Raw genomic sequence first — 26,650 nt, forward strand, 5'->3', positions numbered from 1 at the left:
AACTATTTGCTCAGTGTTGTCAAAGAAAGTGCAAATGTGAGTCACGAAATAGTCGATCTGTTGTACGATAATTCAAATTCATTGATGTCCAAGTAGGGGAAGGCGTAACGGTTGTGGTATAGGGATGCAGCCTTCATCGTGATGTGACTCTTTCATTAGATACAGTCAAGCCAATCTTAAGAAGCCATCCGAGGGAGATGAAAGGAGTGGTCTTCATAGACAGGTGACCACTCTAGACAGGTTCTACAGCATTGAGCGATGCCATTACTAATCTTGTCATTGCACACTGGCGTGCATTTTTCATGGGCTGTTTAGGGCAGTTGGCCTCTATACTGTAATGGTGGATATTTTCGCGCTACTAATTTTTCGCGCTTGGGCGGGTAAGAAGAGTTTTGCTTGTTTTTAATTCCGCGGAATCAAGACATCAACTACTGGAACATATGGCACGCAAAAATATTCACATGCTTTTATTTTCGCGCCAGCTTCTGGTTGCGCGAAATGCGCGAAAATTTCAACACCGCTAAAAATTTCCACTTTTACAGTAGACAGGTGGCAGCTGAGACAGGTGCGACTGTATTGGTTTTATGTTCTTGTAGATGAAGCATGCAAATAGAATGTACGTTAAAGCCATCAACATCTTCCCTCATAGGCCGATGTGTTCATGTGCCGTTGATTCTAGTATTCAAGATAAGTGACAGCTTTTGTTCTGATGTGTACAAATTTGAATGTACTTATGAGGCTAATTCCCATCGCTGTGTACAGAATATATGTGCAGGGATATTTTCCGTTCATGATATAAGATTTACTGAAACAGGATTTAAGCTTGTCTGTCTGTATGTCTGATGATGTCACAACCTGTAATCATGAATATTAAATTAGTCATTGTACAAAGATTTTAAGAAAAGGAAAAAAAATGACATTATGAAGAATTATAAAGATTGTAAAATATGACTTGTTTGTGATGCCATGATGTTATAGGGATGATTCATGACATGGCAAGGAGATGTGTGTTTTAAACCTAGAGGGCGTCCTTGAGAGAGGAAATGATGCTAAAAGTGGTACATTTTACTTCATGCTATTTTTTGTTTTTGTGGCTCGTTCTTCTTCTTTTTTTCTTTTTTTTTGTCGTTGTTATGTTTACCCTAATTCCAGCCAAAATTCCAGATAGTCAAAATCTCACATTGTGGTCTTCAGAGGCAAAGGTTAAACTACTTTAAAAGTTTTGCCAAAAAATGGAAAGACTTGCACTACCCAGCAAATGTTGTATTGCTTCCTGCTGGAAGACACTGGAATTTCTTTCTTGTCTCTCTGAAGAATAAGAATGAAAGGTACATTTTTTTTCTTTTTTCTTTTAACAGTCTCTGTGATATGTTTTTGTTATTTTGTAAGTTATCGCAGCTGGTTAAAAAAAAAAATGCGGGGAAAAATGCTGAAAATATTAATTCCTGTGCTTCGTCTGTCCATGATGAGGAATCCACACTAGAAGCAGAATTGAGATGAAATGCTTTTGGCACCATGAATGCTCTTACAGCTTCCTTTTCTTTGGAGCTGATGTCTGTGTATGCAAGAAGTTTTAGCTCTGTGTAAAACTTTCAATATTTTAAACTTAAAAATGTGTGCAGATGTTCTTTTTGTGTGTAAGCTCAATGTATTTTTATACATTTAGTAGACAAAATCAATTGATTATGATGATATGCCTGCTTTTTGATGAGCACCATGTGAAAAATCTGAACTCCTTCTCATCACTAGAGGTCCAGACTGACTCAGAGCTGAAATGTATGTTTTTGCCAAGGGAAAAAACTGCACTCTTATATTCACATATTTGTCATTCATAAAATACTGCATCATCTAGAGTATTAACCCTCTACATCCTGTGTCACAAAACTCATGATATGCATTGTACTTAACGACAAATGCATGTAGACATATGCATTTGCCTTTGTAGATATTAAACATTGAGATATCTTTCTGTCCTTGCGTTCTCATTGGATGAACAGATTGGTTTAAGTGGGAGATCCATTAATACAGTGTGTGTGTGCCGTGAAGAGATATATTATATCACTGACATAAGTTTTATTTTTATAGATATTTGTTTTGAGTTCATATTTTTGTTTGGGTTGCATAGTCTTCAGTTAAATTGACATTGTATGAGCAATAATCATACAGTTTCGTGGATGGAATTACATGTTGATTGAAGAATAGGGAGAAAAAGTATAATCCTCTGCATTTTTTGGCGTTGTTTATGTTTTGCATTGTTTGTTGTTTATGCAATGTAATGTGAAGGCAGTGTTTCATTCCAAGCTTAGAAATGTATCTTGATATTTGAGCGCTGAAATTATCCAGGAATGGGAAGTTTCTTTGCAGGAATGGATAGTCGACCCTTTTGGGGGAAAGCTCTTCAATATTTTGTTACAAAAAACAGGAACATTGAAGTAAGATTTAAATAGCATTACCTGGTATTAGAATAACTGTCATGTGCTATTGCATGCTGGCCCATGAAAAGTTTTCACATGGCCTGATTTTTTTTTTTCCTTTCCAAGTCTTCAAAATTGTGTGGTTCAAAAAATCTGTATTGAGCACAGAAGTGAAATGATTTTGGAAAGATGTATCCTTATTATCGATTATTTCTTTAATAGGCTATGACTGCCATGTATAGACTGGGACAGGATATTTGGCCCTCAATTTTGCATTGAAGACTCGGTAGTGTTGGGATATCATGCAATTGAAAGACTGGCCCAACTCACATAAACTCATTACAAGGAATAACCATCATGAATAGTGTACACATTTATCACTGATCTCTCTGTACTGCATACGGCATATATTTCGCGAGTCTAAATTTTCGCGAATCGGGACTACCCAGCAATTTCGCAAGTGGTTAAATTCGCTATCGTGGAGTCCTGTACTGATGAAGAAAATGTATATGCGTACGTCACGTTCATATCGGCATTAGAGTCAATATTTTCGCGTGCTGTTAATTTCGCGAATAGCGGCTGACTCCTGAAATTCGCGAAAATAAAAACCTCGCGAAATATTCGGCGTATACAGTATTTAAGTACACACACAGCCAAAGAATCCTGAAAGGAGTTGAATGTTACCAATGAGCGTCTGCTTCGATGCATATTTTTGCTGATGGACAATTCTATTCTAGGAGGCCTGCACTATTCATTGTTTTCTAATGTACATGTACCCCATTGGGCAGCGAATAAAAATCAGTTCAATCTGGCCAATCTTTTCTCCCCCACACTACTGGGTCTCTAACCCGTTGAAGACCAGTCCTGAGTATACCTGGGCAGGTGTCTATGGGAAATGTGTGTTATAGCAAAATCAGCCCATCCTCAACACGTTAAAATACTCACTTATGCTACATTCCTTGGAACGCATGCCCCAATGCCATTTAACCCATATCCAATGTCAGGTTTGAGGAGCCTGTGCAAAGTATATGAGGATTTGAAAATCTGGTAAGAAACTAGTTAAAGAAGGCTGCGACCTTGCAAGGAATGGTGTGTCCAACCTGTGCAGGAAATGCTGTTTTATTGTGTGTGCAATAAAAAGAGATGTAAAGTTTATTTTTTATCATTGTACAAGAGGAATTTTATGAACTTGGAAGGGAAATAATGATAATGCGTGTATATTTTCGTTGTCGTAGAAATTGTACAGTTAAACCCCATTTATAGCTTGCTTGTGTTGAAGTTTACGTACTCAGAGTGAGAAAATATTGTTGAAGTGTCAAATTATTCATCCAGGGAGTCTTATTATTTAACAAACATTTTATTTCTGTCAGGTCTATCAACATACATGTGCATTCAAAAAAAAAAAGAAATTATATTCTTATTCAGGCAGAGAGAACCATTTGCTGTGACTGGTCATGGATGCCATAGTATTCACAAACAGCATTTTAAAAATCATTATTTTGGAACCTCACTCATCCTGTACTTTAATAATTCGTCTGTATGAAGCAGATTGAAACGTATATGAAACAACAATTCTGTATTGACAAATTTGCACTTCTAACTGGGACAAGCAGTTTATATTGTTGGCCTTCAATGCCTCAAAAGGCAAACATTTTTCTTTGAACAACAGATCTGTGCTTTCTTGTGGACTAAAAATTGGCAACATGAGTTGAGTGTACGCTTACACAGGAAGAGACAAAACAACAAACAACAAACAACAGACAAATAAACCAAAAACAAAGTGTACTGTGTGCTACGTAGGCTTCAGTTAGTCCCACTTATAACCTTGACGTCAGTGTAACATATAGACATAGGACATTGTGCTTGCAGTAAATTAAGGCTTTACAGAAGATTCCAATCCTGATCCTGAAGAGTTCAATGTGATGTATCCAATGGGAGGGTCAATTCATGCCATCTGGATTAAATTTTTCTAATGCTTCTGTTTCCAGTGATCATTGAGTTAAGATTTGAAGGTATTAATTGATGTTGCCTCGACAGTACGTCAGCTATTTGAAGAATATTCACTGCTATGGGCTGAAAGAGTTTATAACTCTTACCAGTGCGACATCTTCCTTTATACAACTTGAACTTATGACTCACTTTTAACACGGTTGATGTAACTTGATGAGACCTTAAGACAAATTTCTGGCATGTTTTCTTCTTTTCTTGTCATCTGAAATTTGTTTTTTGTTTTGTTCTGTTTTTGTTTTTGTTTTTGTTTTTCCAGTGGATTGTTTTCTGATTATACCTGTCATTTTGAAGAAAAAAAAAGAGAGAAAAATATGAATGATGTTTAAAGATTGTGCAGATGTGTAAAGTGTGAATTTCAGTATCAACCCAAATGTACCTTATACTGCCTGCAAAGTTTGTGTGTCGATGTAGATAAGAAAGCTTTAAAAAAAAGTGTTTAAAAAATCAAGCAGTTTATAAAGAAATTTCATTTTTGCATGTTTTACCCGTCCTTTTGCTAGCCTACCTTTTCAGATGGTATTTATCTCACACATATCATACTGTTTAACACAAACCAAACAAAAACATGTAATGTATTATGTACATTGAGACAATCTGGAAAAGCATGCAAATGTGCCAAGTTTGATATTAATGTTATGTTTTACCAAGTACCGGCAGGTGATGATGTTGGGCTAAAAATTTGAATGCACAAACCGCATTTTGTCAGCACTGTTTACATAACATGATTATGTTTGTTTCTGTCTCTGTGTGTGTGTGTGTGATTTAGATCCAGGTCTGAAATGTAGGCTAGCATTTCAATGTGCAGTCTACAATATTTATATGCTCCAAACTATGCCAACTTTAGCATTACTCTGTAGTATATGTCCATTTTATGCAATTTGCATTTGTTTTATATTTATTTGGAAAAAGAATGTATGAATGTTTTTGTCAGGTGCCATGTACTCGTACGTGGTCCTGCATGCAAGATATTGTCAAGTGAACTTGAATGGCAGAGTTGAGCTAATTTGAAATTGAATCATTGAGCATGTATGTGGGGCGTAACAAGATAATTTCCACAAAGCACCTACCCTGCCTAACAGCATTACTCATTGCAGTCTTTTGATATGGAAAGTGGTAAGAATATTGCATATAAAACATGTAAAACTTGGTGAAGCAGCATTGTTAGGTGTTAGTGAAGTAAGCATGGCAGTTTAGCAAAAGAAATGTGCGAGTATATTTGTGTGTTTGTATATTTCTTTCTCTTTCAAGTAATCTGGAGTAATAACGCTTCCAGGGTGACAATCCCCCTGTTTGCTATATGCACAGTATTCAGTTTTAGATGCAATGTATAAATGATGTCCCCCCCCCCCCCCCCCCCCCCGTTCTCTAAAGTTTACCAGCTAGTGTTCAAGTCTGAAATGAAGAGATGATTTGTATTCTATCATTCCACCTTCATTACACATGTATTGCCATATCAGATATTATTATTTTGTGCATATGCTTCTTTTTCACATTGTCACAAGGTCTTTCACTGATGTGACTTTTATTTTACAATTCAAAATTTTGAGTAGCTATTATTACCGTATAGTGCTTGAATCTCTTCCCTTCAGAGTTATCTGGACTCTTTTATAGGAAAAAAAAATTGAGAATGAGAAATATGAAAGTTGTAATTCATATTGCAACAGGCTTGGTGCTTTGTGGATATTGTGGTAACGTATTCTGTACTTTTCAAAAATGTGTGTTTGTTTCTGCTTGAGAGGTGATATAAATGGTTTAGTGATCTTTTTGGAGAGTTACTCGGCTCTGCTCTGTATAGAGGTTTATGGCATCAGAAATGTATCTTATATCATAATAATGTGTGTTCCCTAAAATGTGCAGCGTGTGGCAGTAGATACTTATAGTAATAAAAGACATCCAAAGCTTTAACTTGACGGTGTTTTGTGTTTTCTGTGGACTCAGTTAAAAGTATACTATACAATTATCATAATATGGCAATTGTATATATATATATATATATATATATATATATATATATATATATATATATATATATATATAATATATTATATAATATGATACATTGTACTACATTTATGTGTGTATGTGTGTGTATGAAATATGCATTAAGACGGATGCAAAAAAAAAGTGAAAGAAAAAAATGATAAACTTGGCCAACAATGTAAATTCAATGCAACAGACAATTTTTAATAAACATGTTAATCCACTTTCCAGAAAAAAAAAGTAGAATATAAAATGGAACAAAGCTTTGAAACATACCTTACAAGAAGTTTTAATTTACAAATAATTCTAAAGGTATATGCATCACTGCATATCTCCCTTGATAGATAAATGTATGGATTAATTACACTAAAACTGTAATTGATGTGAACATTTTAATAGTATTCATATCTAGCATAAGGATGAAATACAGATAGAAAATGGAAAATGTGTTCTTTTAAATGAGAAATATGTACCTTATCAAGTCAGAGAATATTAATAATACCTGATAGACCATGAATATCAAAATGTCCATCCTTTCTCAAAGTAAAAAAGAAAGAAAGAAGAATTTAACTACGTTGCACAGACTTCTCAGAAAGCTGATATTAAATCAAAGATGGAAACAACCCCACAAAATACAAATAGCAGATGGTTATCTTTCATGCCTCTGACTCCATTATACATAAAGATGGCGTTAACAAAGCTAAAATGACACTGACACTTTCCTTGGCATTTCTGATGGCAATATCATTTTCGGAAAGAAAAAGGTCTCGAGATGAAATCAACGGATTCTCGAGAGCAATCTGTCAAATCTGATACACTGTACTGTTGTTCAGCGTGTCGTCATCGTCGTTGCCTTTAAAGTCCTCATCATATCTGACAATTCACACGTGCATGAGGACCTCAGAAAGGTCACTCACCCCGACTCAGACTTATGGAAGATATTCTCTTCCTCATTACTGTCCTTGTCATTCAAATTTTCCTCGTCAAAAAGTGATAAAGATGATAATTGTACTGATGAAGATTATTTTTCATCCAGTCAAACCTCCATATTGTTATAAATGAGATCCGGAACTTAAAAGTTACGTTGTGTGACATTTTGTTGATAAACAGTCAACTTCTTCTGGCGTCCTTCCAGTTTCTGATGTATATCAAAAGAATTTGGAGGTGATAAAGAGGATATTGAGAATCATGTGATATACAATGTATTTATTCAGGGAAATTACCCCCCAGACATTTTGCAGATCCTTGCTCGATCTGGTTCAATCTCACACGAGTGGAAACTGATCATTTCGTATAGGCCCGTAATGATAGTTGCAATTCAGTTGAACGAGGGAGGCTTTAACAAATATTGCAACAATTGATTGATAGTGCATGCAACCTATAGTTTGATATATATATATATATTTTTTTTTTGCCATTTGAATATCATACACCCAAACAATATAATCTTCTCTTGATCATTTTCTATTATATATATGTATTATTACGACCAATGTGTGCACAGAAACAGTGGCAGATTCAGGTGGGGGGGGGGGGGGGGGGGGGGGCGCACCGGGCGTCCTTCCTCCCATACATTATTAGGCCTATGTATATACAAATATGGTTTTATCTTAATATTTCTGTTTGCAGATATGAATTTGAATATATCTCCCTACAGTGTACCCCATTTCAACACCCTCCTCCTCACTTAATTGCTCTGCTTACCTAGGTGCCCCCCCCCCCCCTCCTCTTTCTGGAATTTCATGGATCCATCCCTGCAGAAATGCAAATGCTCCATTGTGTGGGGAAAGGGGATACCCCCCTCCCCCCCCCCCCCCCCCCCACACAACACACACACACACACACACACACACACACACACACACACACAAACACACACTCTCCTACTCGCCCCATCCACACCCTTCTTTTCCCTATACCGGTAATCGATCATACGTGCTTATACGATCCGATAGCTGGAGACAGCGATCGATAGTGACCTTTCGACAGGAGTGCAGTGCAGGGTGAAGAGCCCTCTGGTGTGTAACTTGTAGGATCGCTCGACAAATTCGGTCAAAATGAGTTCAGGAATTCTAGATGTCCTTCGGCCGAAGTTCGATCAACTTGACGGCAAGCAAACTACTCAAAAAACTGTGGGAATTACATCAGTAGCAAGTGGGATAGGTGAGTGAAATCTTGCCGGCTCCGTGCCTAGTCCCACATATTAACATTTGATGCTGTGTGTTTGCCAAGTGCAGCATGTAAAATTCATTGTATCGGCTAGCGTTAGAGATAACTCTAACTCATAACTTAGGGGAGGGGGGGGGGGGTAGAATGCTTAGGGACCGGGTAGGGGTAGAATAAATCTAGATCTAACGTTAGACAGATCTGTATATATGAAAACTGACACCTATGATGATTTCAGCTGCCATCATGACATAGATACTGCACTGATTCGCCTTTTTTTTAAGGCAGTGTATACAACCACACGGATCCAACCACACGCGTGTGTCTTTTACCATCCAGCCACATGAGTGTGATTGTACTTATATCCATGGCCCGAGTCGCTGGATACAGCCACACTCGACTCGTGTGTAATGTACAGTGTACATACATATCCACACACACGGAGAAGCTGATCGCCGTGCGTATCAAGCACATGAATACAACTTGTACCACAGTCCATACGACCAGCTTGCTCGCAAAGTGATGAAGTAACCTCATTTTCATACCTTCTTATATTGTTTTCTTACAAATATTTTTTTTTGCTCTGTTCTTATCGTGTTTGCCTGATACAGTGGGTTTAGAATTAATAGCAAAATTACAACTGCCGCTAAATGGGGGGACTTCGGATTGACATCCCTAGACTACAGGTGGTAGGACCTACATGATGTACATCGTGACTTCGTGTGCATGTTAGCGATTGCTCAGCGCAGCTAGTGTATAGTAGCCTAGCCAGCGCAGTTGTGCCGCCGCCCGCCCCAGCAGGGACCCGCGCGCCGGCTGCCTGTGTACGCTATAAGGTGCCCGATTTGCGAGTTACTGTACTCGAACGAGTGAAGGCGAAGTCTCAATAACGACGCGATGCATGATCAATCGTAAATCAAAGTGCAAAATCAATTGTAACTTTGCTATTGATCTTAAATTCACCTTATCAAATAAAGGAATTGAGAATAAAGTTCAAAATATTAAAATGTCTAGATGGCGATGGTGAGATGATATTAGGCCCTAAATGAAATTGATCGAGGAGGTAAGTTCATCGCTTTATCGCGTGTTGATGTGGCCACACACAGCGTGTTCCCTGCTACGCAATGTATAAAGCTTCTCGCCGTGGCCGTGTGTGGATGTATCCAGCGACTCTGGCTATGGCTACAGCCACACTCGTGTGGCTGGATAGTAAAGACACATGCGTGTGGTTGTATACACTGCCTTTATTTTAAACTGAAAAGCCAAAAGTTCCTCCATCCTCAATCCTCCACTCTCCTGTCCAATTACCAAATCTGCCATCCACCACATGCATGTCATCAGTGCAGTGGTCATGCTCTCTGGGCGAGGGAGCACAGCGAAGCATCGAGTAGGAGAGTAGGAGAGCTGAGGGTGTGGGATGGGAGGGGGCTTGTCTGGTCTACTTTCAGAAGTTGATTTTCGAACGTAGCATGCAGATTTCTATCTACACTTAGACTACAGCATGCTTCGCTACCTTCACCACAACTGCTTCTGAAATTTTTATCACATCTTATCACCAAACTTATCACATCTGCTTTTGACCCTTCATTTTAAGTATGTCCCATGTTTTTGTATGATGATAACAAACATTCCTTCCAATGGCGTGTTTCCCTTTTGTCCAGGGTTTTGTGGAGGAGCGTTCACCCTGTCTGTGAAACCTGCAGGCGTTGCTGAGGGTCTGTTACGCCTTGGGTCGGTCACAGCCTCCTTTGGTGAGTATGAGGTTAATGAGAGCTTCACTTTCAATCGTGAAGCCAGTAATTAGTCTCATTAAATGGTCTCCATAGATACTGATTGCTGATTGGTCATTTTGTTGATGGCACATACACCCAGCTACTTATGAGAGTGCAGAATATCAATTAAGGGAGAACAAATTACAAGAGGAGATCTGTGGATGTATTCAACCCATTTCCTTTCTTTTAGCTTGGCATAAAACACAATTTGCTGGTCACTTTTTCGATGCCAAGGAACTATTCAAAAAAAGAATAATGCATTTAAAATGAAAACAACGATTTGTTAGTATTTAGTGTGCACCATACATTCATGTATGATGTGTAAATTCTGTCTTTATCTTTCTACTTTTTTTGTTTTGTTTTGTGTATCTTCTATTTTCAGCATTCTATTTAATATGAAAGCCCTCCAAAACTTGACTACTTTGTACACAATAAGAGACTGTTTAGGTGTAGCAATGCACCGGTCTGACACATGATAAACTGTTGTCTGATGATGTGCCAATTTAGGGCCATGGCCCAGTAACAGGCTAAATTTGTCAATTCACATTTTTAAGCAAGAGTGGATACAATTTTGAAAGTCTTCTCTATTTTCACCCGCTCTCCATTTCTTTGCCCTTCACAGCCGCAGTAGGAGCCATTTTTGCCGTGACAACTGGTGCTACTGCCTCCTTACGAGAAAGTGACTCGCCCCTGAACTACTTTATTGGCGGCTGCACGTCTGGACTTTTCATTGGGGCAAGAAGTGGGTTGAACCTTCCTTGTTCCCTATTGTATTAAACCTCACAATAGCAATGGTCATACGATGTGAAACTACGCATACAAGTATGTAGTTTACTTCCTGATAACTCACAGATGTTTGATCACTTGATTACACTATATCAGACAAAACTGTGTATTTGAGTGACACAAACTACTCATCATAGTCTTATGCTACACACAGAAATTCAGAAACATCCCAAGTGCATGAAGGAAGTTTTACATCATTGTATGTGAAGTTTTGCTGGTAATTTCTTGTGAAGTGTGCAGGCACACTGCCAATCTTCACAAGGCATAAATACTGGGCAGTGAAAGTATGCTTAATACATGTAAGTCGACTCCTGTTACAACAAAGTCCTCGGAACCAGCAGTTTCCTTTTGTTATATCAAAATGTCATTATTTGACCAAACATATACAGTAAAAAGATACATTATAGAGCAAATAATGTTGGGGCCTGAATTGTTACTTCGGTGTAACAGGAATTTCGTTATAACCGCGTTTGTTTTATGGGAGTGCACTGGAATTTCACATACCGGTACATTGTAGTGCGACCATGGCTTATGGGGAAAAGCCACCAAATTACTGTGATCATATAAAAGTAGCACACAACACAGCTATGAAGACTTCATGGTAGGTTTGCTTGGCTGCAAGTGAAGACATTGATACTCTGCCAAAATTGCAACTGACTGACAAGTTGCCCTACGTTTTGTATATCGACATAAATATGCTGTTGCAATAACTCAATGTAAAACTTTTATCATTTTGAACTTTGCCACAGCCTTTAAGGTTTCTGACATTGCTAGATGTTCCGCCAGTCAAATTTGTAAAGTCACAGAAATTAGTCACAAAAATCGTCTGAATTTAGACAATTTTCACTTTTTATGGAGCATGTTAGAACAACGTAACTATTCTTTTTTTTTAGTTAAATTATTCTGTTTTAATACCCAATTTTCTGCTGACTTGACTACACATAGACCTTGAGTTTGATTTTTTTTTGTTTCTTTTTTTTTTCAAAATTTCATCTGTCTACATGCTGTCCCTTGTACCATTTTTGTTGTTGTTGTTGAAATACAAGCTGACAACTTAAACATCATTGGTAAATGTAGAATGTAAAAAGAGAAAAATGGATTATATCCCAGATGTATTTCAGCAAATCCATGTTTGGCAACTTTTGACACCTTTGATTTACAATGCAAAATTATGTAGGGGAAATTAAAGATAATGTAAAGTTTTGGTACCTCAAAAGTTTCCCGAGTTTCCTTGTCTTAGTTTGTGTTTCAGGTTAAAGTACCTTTCATATAAATAACACTGTGAGCATTACTCGCCCCAAAGTGCTCTCATTAATAGTAATCATGCAATAATGGTTTCGTACCAGAGCAGAGCGGGCTCTGAAAAATTCAACAAGCCGGTAGTTTGACTCGATGCGGTACCGCGACAATCAATGTACACACTGTACACGTATTGTACGAAACCATTATTGCGTGATTACTAAGACATAGGAGCACTTTGGGGTGAGTAAGTCTCACAGTGTTAATTATATGAAAGGTACTTTAACCTGAAACACAAACTAAGACAAGGAAACTTAGGGAAACTTTTGAGGTACCAAAACTTTATAGTATCTTTAAGTTTACAACATTCAGACTTCATATGACATATATTTGGACACAGATAATAGGTGCTATGGTGTGTTAACAGCATCTCAGTTTTGCAGGACTTCCCACCAGCAAAATAAAGTGCAGTTGATACAGTAGTGTTAAATTGAGTACCGTATACACCATATATTTCGCCAGTCTAAATTTTCGCGAATCGAGACTTCCTGACGATTTGGCGAGTGGTTAAATTTGCGATCCTGGAGTCCTGTACTGAACAGAGAAAATGTGTACGCGTATGTCACATTCATATCAGGATCAGAGTCAGTATTTTCGCATGTTTTTAATTTCGCGAATAGCAGTTGACTCGCGAAATTCTTGAAAATCAAAACCTCACGAAATATTTGGCGTATACAGTACTCCTTCAGGTATAAAAGACTATTTTCTGTGTGTCTGTTTTTAACTATTGAACAGGATCATTGGTGAGGTTGTTCAAGTATGGGTGGTTTGTTTTATGTATTGCAGCAAATTTTTTGTATGTGGGTACATGTATACAAATTGTAGATACCACTATTCCTGATGCTTAGCCTTTTCAATGTTGCGCTGCTTTTGATTTTGTTACAGCACAAAGCATCACCGTCGGTTCGGCATCTTGCGCTACTCTGGGCTCCATTGCTGCCTTCTACAAGTTCTGGAAGAAGAACGCCTGGGGTCCACTAATTCCTGACAGGAAATACTAAAGTTAGCATAGAATACCGTCAACTTTTAGACAGTGAGGAGGGGTAAGACTGGTGCTCTCTGAGTTAGGTAACTCGTATCTCTGCAGTGTAAGACAAACTTTTGTTAGTTTGGTCTGGATTCAAGTAGAATGTCATTGCAGCTAATATAACGATTTCCTACTGAAACAGCTCCCTCCCCCCTTTGCAATAAACCTTTCAATTACAGACTGGTTGAAACAGTCTGTATTTGCCATGTATCAGTTTCACACTTCTTAGAAAAGTGGCTGCATCATGATCTGACTGTGTACAAGTAACATTACTTTAACTGTGGAAAAATGAGCAAAGAAAACGGGATTCCATCCCATTTTATTTGCTCATTTTTCCACCAATAAATTGTATTCTTTTCTAGTCAGTTTTCTTCTGTTTGCATTTTACTACTTTAACTGGTGTACAAAACAAAAAGAAAAAGAAGTTACATCAATTAGTATGTCACACAGGTGTGATGTATTAGACTGGTTGATAGGAAGTCTGTATGCACCTGCTTGGATGGACAAAGAAAGTTAATTGTGGACACTGGTGTCCTCTGCAGAGATATGGTCGTCCTTTGACCAGACCACAAACACAGCCCTGAATGAAGTAACAGTGCGCCCTCTTGTGGCAATTGAGCGAATAATTTTTGAGCATTCTCATTCTGTGTTTACAGACACCCATGTGGATGACAAGTTTACCAGAGTAAGCTATCAAACCTGGTATCACTTCCATATTGGGCACAAATTGACATTATGTACTTGTAAGCATATCGCCATGTCTCCCTGTTACTTTCATCTCGGGGTTCTTTACGCATCATTGAACATGTTCACTAGGCTCAACCATTTTGGGAGCCTTTGATTGCTGTGAAAGATATCAGATTGTTCCAAAGACATGCACCTGCAGCACAGTTTCTCTTACAAAGTCTCTGAGCTACACAAGTTTTTGAGGCTTATTTGACAAGGAATAATCAGTGTAAGTGTGAAGTGAACTTGGTCTATTGTTTCCCAGTTGAAACACAAAATGAAATCAGTATTCTTGATTTTAAGTAGGGTAGTCCAGAATTGGTCATTGTGTGACACAATTCTGGTAAAAAGAAGAAAGAAAAAGATTGAATTCAAGTACAAAGTAAAGGTAGGAAATAAAAGTGAGAAATGTTTACCTGTGACCCATTGCTGTTCTCATGAACTGGACATGAAGTTTATTTGTCAATAGCAGAGAACAAACTGTTACTACTTCAGGCACTGGTTTTCTCAACCTCAGCAATCCTTGTGTTCGAGATAAGATCTACGATGTGAATGAGCGATCTCAGAGAGCACCAGAAATGGTGATAGCCAGATTTTCAGGTTGATTGATTTTCATTGTTGTCATTGTTACTTTGACTTGATGTACATACATAGAACTAATGTGGATATTTCAGCAGCATTTTGGAATAAAAATGGTGTTGACTGTAAACAATGTTGCTTGTCTGATTCTGAATACTTTCTTGGCTTGGTTATCCATTTTGTCTAGTCAGTCCATCATTTTTACTTTACCTCTTACGAGCAGACTTCACCCCATCCTACTATTGGCCTTTCCTTTTGTCATACATTCGTAAACACTAGAACAGTTTGGCTTCCTTGGACACTTTAGATTGTCTTCCACTTGCCACAGTATTTTCTCAAGCTTATGAGATCACCTCGGTAATCAAGTGTGTCTATGGTATCTTTGGCATGTACTGCTGTACAAACTGAAACCATGAATTCAGGTATGTGTACATGTACACACATATCAAAAACAAATTCACAGAAACATTCAAAATACACACTGTAAATGTACAGTACGTACACACACATCCATGCACCATAATAGAAAAAACAAACAAACAAACAAACAAAACACAGTCACACATGTTTACACACAAACATACCCCTATCCCTGCCTCTGTGCTATTGTGTTTACAGTTTGTGTGTGTACTGTATGTTATATTGTGTTTGTTTTCAAGTGGGTGTGTGTGTGCGCGAGAGTCCGACATCAAGGTGCATCTGTGTAAGGCACCGACCTCCGTAGGAAGTACAATTTGTATCTGGCTATCTCACGGGCCAATCACTTTGAAACCATCATGCCGCCATATTACCCCACTAATCCCATGCACTTGTATATGCAGCACACAACATCACATGATCTTAGTTATACCCCCGTTCCACTGAGATTTTATTTCTCGTCGGTCACTTATCAGAAGCAAAGTTTGTTGCTTACGGCCATGCAATGAAGGGTATCGGATCGCAGTCTGATGAATCTGACTCATGTTGGACGACTACTTGTATCAAGATGATCTTGCCCCATCAGGTCGTCGCCTGACATGGCTGACACTGACCTTGTAGTCGACCGACACGAGTCGGATTTGTCAGACTGCCATCTGATAAACTTCAGTTGCTGGCTGGAAGCAAATAACTTTGCTTCCTACGAGTGACAGATAAGAAAAATAGATACATGTGATGGCAGTATTAGTCTCTGATGGAAAATAAGTGAAAGTGTCTGGTAACATTGCACTGCGGCTTCACTTGTTTGTGCAATGTGATGGGCCAATGAGAAATACCCAAATACATGTTATAGAAATCGGAGGTGTACAGATGTATGTGTTTTTTTTACCTGGTTTATATCCTTGTAACACCCTCTACTTTGCAAGCAAACCAATCAAGTCTGGGAGGAATTTGCTGCAGAATTACCATTTATATTTCATTGTGAAATAGAATCTCTGAATTTCATGTGTTTTCAATGCATTATACACAATACACATGTTATCAAAGAACTACAATCATACCCACTCACACACACACACACACACACACAAAACATGTCATGTCAATTTGAGAGAGAAACTGAATGAATTTCACCTAAAAATTGTTGCCAATTTAAGAATTAGTGATCAATTTGGCAGCTAGACAACCTTAAAATACTCTACAACAGAAGACATACAATTAGACAAGAAAAACAAAGGATTTGAGTGAAAGTGTACTTTACCTTCGTCTCATGAAACACCAAAGATGAATTGTACAGTCAAAACTGTCGCAAAAAAACCCCATCAAACCACAAGAAATTGTTTTGTTGCTCGATGAATTCTTATAATTCATTCATATTCAATTTGACTAAACGTATGAAATCCATTTCTCAGTAAGTACAGATTGACATTGCACAAAATCATCAAAACATGCCACACAGTTATAATGTTATTTATCTTCAATGCCATATAATGACTTCTTATCCCATAGAGGATGGACTGATTTTTCTACAACACGCATTTCCCATAGACCTCCTCATTCATACTTCACTTGTTACCATGGAAAGAAAAGACATTATGAGGTAGGTTGCACAAAGAATGTCCTAATCAAATAAACCCTACAGTAACACTTGAAATTTAGGTAGCCTCCCCCCACCCCCACTACATGTTCAAGAGTGCAAAAGAAATGAGTGAAATGGGAACCATGAATGTTCCAAGGCCACACCCGATAAAGAATCTTGTGTCTGATATTGTACACCATCTTACATTTATTACAAAAAATCTCAAGAAAATAGGAAGGGGGATAATGGGGAAAGAAACTAATGAAAAGAGTATAATCCCAGGACAACATCTAAGGTATCATTATTTGCGTGCTTAGAACTTATTTATTCAAGTTCTGAGAAAATGTTTTCGAGCAAACACTATCCTTTTTCAATAGTTGAGACAATGTGAGGTAAGTCATATGCAACTACAATGTACTACAGGATCAAAGTCAATATAGAAGTAATCAGTAGTCTCTTTACATATATAACATGAATAAAATTTCACACACTCTTTTCAGTAATGGTTTGATAATTGACATGCACCTGTATGCTTGAGGTATTTTTCGATGGTTGCATGCCTAGCCTCACTTCAAGGCTGTCAACATGTCCAGACAGCCCCAGGGGTGGCTGCTAAAATTCACGCTTCAAAACCAGGGAGATTCCACAAATATTCCAAGGGGACATTAACCCTAATCCCACCGGGTTTTTGGAGGAACTTTCTGAGGAACTGAAGGGGGGGCTTTTGGCCCCCCCTTCAGATCTCGGTCATGGATCACACGATCCTCATGAAAATAAAACTCCAAGACTTCTAATTTTTGATGAACATATTCTTTTCAGTATCCTCAACAATAATATTAAAGCAAAAATTCGGCTTCATAATTATTTCTTACACTGTATGCATTTTATTGTTTATTGAATTTCTTATGTATTTCGTTGTTTTTTACTTTTTGTTTTTGTTAGGTTTTTTGTCAAAATTTGTCACAGAAACTTTTTAAAGCATAATCAGGCTAAAACAAATCATTATCAGCCATTGAAAGTAAAAATATACTTATTTTTATATGAATTAATTACAAAAACACAATTTACATTGGATTTGTACACAAAATCATGTTTTTGAGCAATTTTTGGGTCGACAAATTTTTTTCAAAGGGTAGTGGCTTCAAAACGGTATGCCCGGGAGCGACAAATGTGGTCTCAAAAGTTGCGCAATACTTGGAAGAAAAAATTCGTACAATGTCGCGGCGAGAGCATCACGCGTTGCGGGATAATCACGCGAAACGTCGTCAGTAGCATAGGGTGGCCAAACTCAATTGAGCTTCATTCACTGACTCCAGGGTACATTCAAAAACATCAACTACTGTATACGCCAAATATTTTGCGAGGTTTTTATTTTCGTGAATTTTGCGAGTCAGCTACTATATTCGCGAAATTAAAAACACGCAAAAATAATTACTCTAATGCCGATATTATGAACGTGACGTACACGTATACATTTCTCCGTTCAGCACAGCACAGGACTCCACGATTGCGAATTTAATCACTAGCGAAATTACCGGGAAGTCCTGTTTCGCAAAAATTTAGACTTGTGAAATATATTGCGTATACAGTATATAGTGCAGGCCTGCATGAATGGAACTGCCTGTTAGCAGATAATGTGTTCTTATGCGTACATTCTTCAACTCCAGTGAAGATTCTTCCACTGTGTGTGTTTACCACATACAAAGCTGTACACAATTCATTATGGGGATATTTGATAAAACATGATATATACATACTGTGTATATCCAAGTTGGGCAAGCTTTCCTGTTTTCAAATGCTATCAAGGGACAAATAATATCTCAGTAGGTAAAAATGATTCCCAAAGTGGGAAGGTCTTCACCCTTCATTTGTTTTGATTGCCTATTGGCACAAAAAACTCCATTGCCCTGTTCACACTATTTTAAGTCCCTAGCATAGAAAGGGTTAATACCCTCATTGTCAGGATGCCAAAACAAGTTCACATTTTTATGGGGAAATTCCTGCAAAGTCAGAAAGATTTGGGAGCTCTGTGGAAGATACTACAGGTTGTATCAGGCATCTGAGAATAAATTAATCCGTTGAGGACGGGCTGATTTTGCTACAACACGCATTTCCCACAGACATCTGCCCGAGTATACTAGCGACTCATCGTCAACGGGTTAAAGTCACTCCACTTTCATCACGTCTCCCCAAATTTTAGTTGTCTGTTGGTCTCCTTTGCTTCGGTGTGCAGCTCCTTGGCTTTCTCCTTGAACTTTGCGGCCAGACTCTCATCTTTCGCGATCCCGTCACCGATGGCGTACATCCGGCTAGCGTTCACGCAGCCGTACATGTGTCCCAGCTCGCAGCTGCGCACGGAGTAGTGGGCGGCCCGCGCCATGTCCCTCTCGACCCCGCTGAGACCCTTGATGAAGATAGCACTTAGGTTGAAGCAGCTAGCGGCATGGTCCTGCTTGCAGGCCCCTTCCAGGTAGCCCAGACCCCGGGACCGATTTTGGGCCTCCTCGGCCTCATTCGTGCCCTTCTTCGATGACAGGAGCACGGAGCCGGCTCCGAAGCAGGCGTCTGTATTTCCTCCCTCACAACCCTTGGTGAAGTAGTGGAGGGCCTTCTCTCTGTCACGGTCAACACCTGGGTCAAAGGTGAAAGGTCAAGAGACTTTGCCAGAAAACAAAGATAGTGGCAATCTCTTGGATTCATTCTCTGAGTAAGGTTTAAAAGTTTGTTTTCAAGAAAGGACAGCCACGCATAATGTTTGCAGGTAGCTCTGGCTTAGCCTGCGCAATGGAATTGTAGGAAGTGACTTCCAATATGATAATAATTACTTTTGATTTGCCAGGTATGAGGAAATCAGGTTATAATGCTCAATATCTCTCTCTATCCCCCTTGCTCTCTCTCTCTCTCTCTCTCTCTTTCCCTTTGTTTTGTAAGGCTAAAAGTTTGGATGTGCTGCTTTTAAATCAAATAGTATGAGATAACCATTTTTTGCCAGTGTTTAAGCTTCATTTGCCAGTCCTTCTCATGTAATAACTGCTTATATCTCACAGGACAGAAAATTCACTTTATACTGAAATATGCTGAACAGGGAGGTATATTTATACACCATTCATATTGCAGCAGCTCAACTTATATCCTCACTAAAATATAAAACACAGATTAACAAACTTTGAGAGCTCTTCATGTATGAGCAACACTTCTAATGACCAAACTTAACCTGTTGATTTTGCTACAACACATATTTCCCATAGACACTTGCCAAAGTATATTTGGGACTCGTCTTCAATGGGCTAACAGGATATTAGGTAATGGAAAATTACCTGTACCCTTTCTTGCAACATACATTGTCATGATATACAATTTTACTTACTTTCAAACTCCTCCCCCCCCCCCCAAAAAAAGGAAAAACAAAAACAAAACAAAACAAAACAAAAACAAAAACAAAACTCTGTTAGATCATTCTTGTAACAAAAGACAAACTGGTCTATTACCTCTGGTAACTATTTGGGGACATATATGAAGCATTTTATTATTATTATCATTAGTAGTAGTAGTAGTAGTGGTAGTAGTAGTAGTAGTAGTAGTAGTAGTAGTAGTAGTAGTAGTATTTATATATCTGTGACTGCTCCATGTAGTCTATTCAAACAAGTTTCTCCGTACTGTAGACTGACCTTTCCCATACAGGTAAAAGGCCCCTATCTTGCTGCAGCCGCGGGCATGGCTGAAGTCATCGCAGCTCTTCTGGTAGGCTTTGGCCGCCTGGGGGAAGTCATTCTTGACGGCTGCAAAGAAGTCACCCAGCCGGAAGCATCCTGTATGAACATTAAAGATGAATGGAGCAATGGAGATCGAGCGAGAACAGATGAGAATCAAGAAGTTTAATTAATTAAATTATAGACAGAAGCAAAGTACAAATGGAAATGGACAACCCAAGAGTACACCCTCATTAATTATCAAACTCATTACACAAACTGTCAATCTGTAAAGTCAGCAAAATACAGTGCTGTACACATGTTACCATGACAACTGGACAATGGGTGTATTTATCTTATTTATTGTAGTAGAAATACGCAAGACCACTTTTGCTTAGTAATAGTAAAAAGATCCTGATGCAGTTATGCTAAACAGTAGAATAAAAAATCTGGGGCCTACTGCATTATGATAGGGCAGAGATTATAATCCTGGCATGCTCCATTGTACATGTCTACGGTACAGTTTACATAGCTTATTGCCTAAACTGTGGGAGAATGTTTTGCGTTCGGGTTGGTCGCATCTAAAGTGGCGATATGATATGGTTCGGTCAAATAGCGCGTCTGCCTCCAGATCCAAAGGACCCAGGTTTGATTCCCGAGTACCACTGAGTGATCGAGTTGTGTGTAATCATACCGCCCCTCTTGTAAGTATTAAAGAGAGGCAAAAACACTCTGTCCCTCGGATAGGACGTGCATGAGAGTCACTACTTTACTATGCATGCATATCTTACATGATAAACCTTAAGAAAAATTGAGAAAGATCCCGCTTTAATCGCCTTCATTCATCGTGTTCATGAACATTCATTCATCGCAAAGAGCAGAATGCAAAACCTGTGTCTGCATGTGATGAAGTGGTCAGCACTGGCCGTTACACAGAACGCACACAAAAACAGTGCCTTAAATTCTAGCATGAAAACAGCACATTTAATGGAAGAAGACGATCTCTGGCAATTGTGCACTCGATCCTACCCCACTATTGCAGTTAAGCCCAGTAACGTTGCAGTTGATACTTCATAGTATTGATGGTAGGACCTTTGAACACAATTGACCGGATATGCCTATAGTAAAACTCCGCGTCCTTAAGACATTATGTAACTAGGGTCTATGCTCGATCATGCACGGCAGTAAATGCACGATGCATGTACGGTTTCCATGCCTTTTTGCCAAATAACCTTACCGTCTGGAGTCTTCTCCTTGTAACACTGGAAGCTGTACTCTGTTCCCACATTCTTAATGTACTCCTTCACCTCCTCTTCGCTTTTAAAATCGACAGAGAACATCTTCAATGACCAGGTTCCGTTCAATCTCATTTACTCCATCTCCAGCTCAGTGGACGCATATTGCGCAACTAAAATTTTCGTCTGCTACACAACCTGGCTGGCGATTGTACGTACGTACACGTGTATGCAGTTCAATACCAGCCCCGCTGCACGAGGACGCAGGGGCTAGTGCACTGCTGGCTGCACTGTGCAAGCACTCGCGGACGGGTGCGTCATCACGCCGGTTTTGTAATTTTGCCAAACACTGCCCTCTTCGTCCGAAGTTTCGTAACGCACGTCGATTGTTCGCTGCAGCTGCTGTAGCTCGTTATTTTGATACACGGTACTAATATGATGGATTACTTGCATCCTAATTGAATTATTATCTCCTACTTCACTATCACTATGACAGCCGATATTGTAGAGGCTGTAAATGCAAAAACATAATCCATTTTGATCAATATTTCAGAATATTTGAGATTAAAGCTGCTGAAAACCAAAGAAAATACTTAGAAAATAGCATTATCTTCGGAAATATCTTTATTAATGTAAAGAGAGCAAAATTTTGATTTTCCTATATACTGTCGTCTAAATAACATAATTGAGTTCTTCAATTGAGCTCTTTAATTTGAGATAATTGACACTAAAGCTCGTGAAAAGCGAAGGCAATACATAAAAATGTCTGCGATAGTTCTTGATATCGTTCTTATTTTGTAACGAGTGCAGTGCCATTCAAAAGTTTTAACATTTCTCTTATTTATTGATGATGACTTTACTTCAAAAAGCTGGAAAAGGTTTTCCTCTTTTTTTTTCTTTTTTTATGCAATCAAACTACTTGTCATTTAATGCTGCCGAACGCATTTACAGCGTGTCATATAGATTATTCATAATGTTTAGAAAGTGTTTGAATTATAAATTATTTGTAAAATCTATTGAAATATAATTACTTTCAATACACTTGCAATAAGTCGGTAGGAGTATGGCATTTACTTAGTAGACTTTGTCGTAAGACAATGTAATTATTATTGTATTATTTTAAGAGGAATGAAACCCAATAATGGATTATTATAACATGGCTAAAGGGAATGAACATTTTTCAAACATGCCATTAGTCAAAGTTTGAGGAAAATTGGAAGATCCATTGAAAAGTTTTGAATTTTAAAGTTTTGGTGCCGCCGTAGCTGAAAAAGAAGGCTATATCATATTTATTTTTTTTTTTTGATGTCACGTATTGAAAACGATAGAAAGTAAATTCCACACACTAATATTACTTCATTTTCACTTATATACCATGATAAAAGAGCTCTAACCTGATGTACATCTTAAAAGTAGCAGGTAATAATTATATGTTATATGTATGGAATTTTCTTTTTATCTTCTTTATATCGTTATCAAAACGTGACGTCACAAAATATTGTAGACTTCAATCTCCTACAGCTATACGATGGCGGCACCGAAACTTTGAAAATTTTTACATTTTCAACGGATTGTTAGATTTTCCTCAATATTTCACTAATTTCTATCCTTCTAATATTGTTACATTCGCTCATTCCACATTTATATTTGAGTTTCATTCTCCTTTGCATTGATGATAAAGGTAATCACAGTAAAATTGATAACAACGACGATGTTTGTTACATCATGGTTTGATTGTTATTAATTCAAGTTGATGCTGTTATGTTTATCTTCATTATTATCTCCAATAAATTTCTGACGTTTTTTGCATGTGATATTGAATTGATTTATCTGTATAAAATGGAAGAATAATCTACTAAAATAAACTTTACTCGAGTAAAGTATATTTCCTTTAATTATTTTTCTTCATTTTGTTTTTACATAGGGTTCCTATATACCCTTTTTTATTTATGCACTATACAAAAAAGAAGAATAAATTAGTATAGACAAGTAACAAGAGAACAGTCGTGCTCCGAAGATAAACGTCATAAATATAATACTAAAATCATACTACAGTTGCGCATTGCCGCCGCAGAAGCATGCGATCGTCCATTTGGTTTTATTGGTTGTTCGTTTATTTCGGTAAAAGAAAAAAAAAATCTGCTGGAGTACTGAAGTAATAATGCGAATGCATGTCAATGACAGCTATGAGGCTATGCTTTTGTTTTTTTGTTCTAATCTAAATATGCCAATTGCAACTTATAACACTTTATCTATAGAAACTTCTGAAGCTTAGAAGTCGACTACTTTATAGTCCTTTATAATATTTTCATGCCCGATTTAAATGACACGTTTTAATTTCTGTTTCCTTGATTTTTTTTTTATTTCTATAATATTCAAGCAAACATGGACAAGGAATGAAAATTATCGTCATAACGGAACAGGTCTTTGAGTTCTATTTAATCGACCACTCCTTATGCCACGACACGTAGACGGAGAATGAAACAATCAAAGAAAATAATTATAGTTTCTGAAAACAAAGTCATTGATCAAAAAGAGTAGTATTGCCCTTTATTCATTGCCTTTTCTTGAATACAGCCAGCTAAAAGTTGACACGCAACATTGTGATACAAACAGACATCTTCAAAGAAAGTTTAGCATAATCCAGGGAGCAGAGAATTAGAATAAGAAGAAAGGAAAACCTTTTAATGTAAACCTGTGAAAGAAAGTTGAAATTATTACCTCGCAGAACATGGATGATTTTATTACAGCAAACTATAAACAATGTGAAAGCTATTCGACATTATAACGCCTAGGGTCCTATAATTAGTCTTTTTATAGTTTTTTTTTAATCGTTTGTGAAGGAGAATTGTCTTGAAGTCGACTCATGAGATTCGAATAATTATTCTCGTTATCTCACGACAACATTCTAACACATTTCAAATATATTGTTCATAGAGTTCTGATGGATAATACACGTTATACAACACAACTATCTACTGTGTATATCATTTTGACTGGGATTATTGTATCAAAACATTTATTCGTTTCAGTCGTCAGAACTTAATCGCCTGAACTGAGTGAAGCGATAGTAAAAGAACTTTACTGCGTACGGGAAAATAGTTGTATAAAAAATTCAAAACACTATATATAAAGAGAGCATTACATCACAGGATTCAGATACAGAATAATTATGGATAGCAAGGGAATTGCTACAATGCACAGCATGTGTTAAGCCCGCCGCACACTGTTCGAGTCACGACTATACGACTGTCAGACTTTGGATCCGAAATAAATCACAATAACCCAGTCTTAAAACGCTTGTTTATTTCAGAGCAAAAGTCTGTCAGTCATGTAATCGTGAGTCGTATATAATGTGCCGCGGGCTTTAAAAAGTAGATGATTAGTGTCAACGCCATTGTGTAACCCCTTGCCACCGAGCACGCACTGCATAATGTTTGTGAAAGCAATTGAAGAGTTTGTTAGCAAAAACTGATAAGTCCATATTTGCCCAATGGAGATATTTGCGATTAAAGGTCAAGAAAAATAAAGAGAATAATAAGAAAATGTGTGCTTCTTTTGACCATAACTTCAAAAATATACCTTTATATGTAGTTACCAATATATCATTTACACGGTATCATTTTGTACTTTATGACAGAGAACATAAGTCAAACTCTTTAAAAATAGACTTATCGTTTTTTGCAAACAAACTCTTCAATTGCTTATTTCCTACTGCCTGCAAAAGGACACCAAGAAATCCTACATCGTGCAGTACAATTATGAAATCCACATGCTGCACAATCATAATGGTCGTCAAAAATGGGCGTTGGACTAATCCCCTGCGTAAAATAATCGCAGACAAACACTAATGAATTCCATGCATTTTCCTCTCCCAAAATTAAGCAAAGATGGACACACGACAAAATGAAATTTTAAATTCGACTCTGATCGTATTCATGAGCATTAAAGGTCCCGTTTACCTTTGGGAGAGTGATGTCCAAGATGTCACATTAATTTTGATGCATATGTGTAGGTCTGTTGTATCACAAAAAGATCCTATACCATATAACATTTTTGCAATAAAGCCAAAAATATAAGGAGAAAACTTACTGTAGACGGGTTAATCTGGAAACTTTTTATCATAATATCAACATTTTCTGTATTTAACAATACAAAATGTACTTAACATTGATTATACGGATTCAAATTGTTACAGTGGTTGTTTGGTTATACCCCAAACTCACATTTTATAACTATTTTAAAGCACTAATGCTGGGGTTTTCTTTTTTCTGCAAATGGCAAATTATGCCTTTAATTTGGACATTCGTGGGGGGGGGGGAGTACATCTTAAGGCTATCAAAATAGGCCTACAGTTTGTGAGGTTTCTCAGTTGAGTTTTGAGCGGTGTTAAAATTTTTGGCATGAAAAAAAAAGAACTTCGTACAAAATTGAAAATTCAAAATTGTGATCCATCGCGTGTGAATTTTGGAACAGCGTAATGTCTCCTTTAACAAGGAAACCGTCAAAGGAAACAAAACAACCAACCATGCATGACTTCATATTAAACGTTTGCGATGTGCCTTTCATAATGGTATCGCAAATGCCTATAGTTACCAAGTAACATTGTTTCTTAGTCCCATGCATATAGGACACACAAGGCAAAATTAGTTCATTGTATTAAAGTGCCATCTCTTTTTCCGTATTTCTCATCTATGCCATCATGGTGTTGAGGGGCAAGGCAAGACAAACGGTCCCAGGAAGGTGCAACGTCGGGGGCAGGGCTAGCCTAGTCTTATATCTATGCTGTCTCGGTGGAGATCACGCTGTTGGTGGTCCATACAAGTACATAGTCCAATATAGAAAATTGTCGCCTTATAGGGAAACAGGAATGTCCAGTTACATTTTTGATGCCACGTTAGGGAAGGTTGAGCTAACATAACGTAGTCCCTTATTGGACATCATGAAATGTATCTACAGAGATGACAATGT

The 26,650-nt window shown here is 37.8% G+C and overlaps 1 protein-coding gene across 1 annotated transcript; it reads right to left on the reverse strand.

The window, feature by feature from the left end:
* Window positions 1-18,927: 18,927 nt before the first annotated feature.
* On the reverse strand, window positions 18,928-21,784 carry LOC139736580 (cytochrome c oxidase assembly factor 7-like). Its single transcript, XM_071647326.1, has 3 exons — window positions 21,682-21,784; window positions 20,424-20,564; window positions 18,928-19,386 (listed from the first exon to the last, which is right to left on the reverse strand). The coding sequence occupies exons 1-3, from the start codon at window positions 21,782-21,784 to the stop codon at window positions 18,935-18,937; spliced, it is 696 nt and encodes a 231-aa protein (XP_071503427.1). The 3' UTR covers window positions 18,928-18,934.
* Between the last annotated feature and the right edge of the window lie 4,866 nt (window positions 21,785-26,650).

This window comes from Diadema antillarum, unplaced genomic scaffold (assembly GCF_040938485.1).
Source record: "Diadema antillarum isolate AM-2024a unplaced genomic scaffold, OU_Dant_1.0 seq00000656_RagTag, whole genome shotgun sequence".
NCBI lineage: Eukaryota > Metazoa > Echinodermata > Echinoidea > Diadematoida > Diadematidae > Diadema > Diadema antillarum.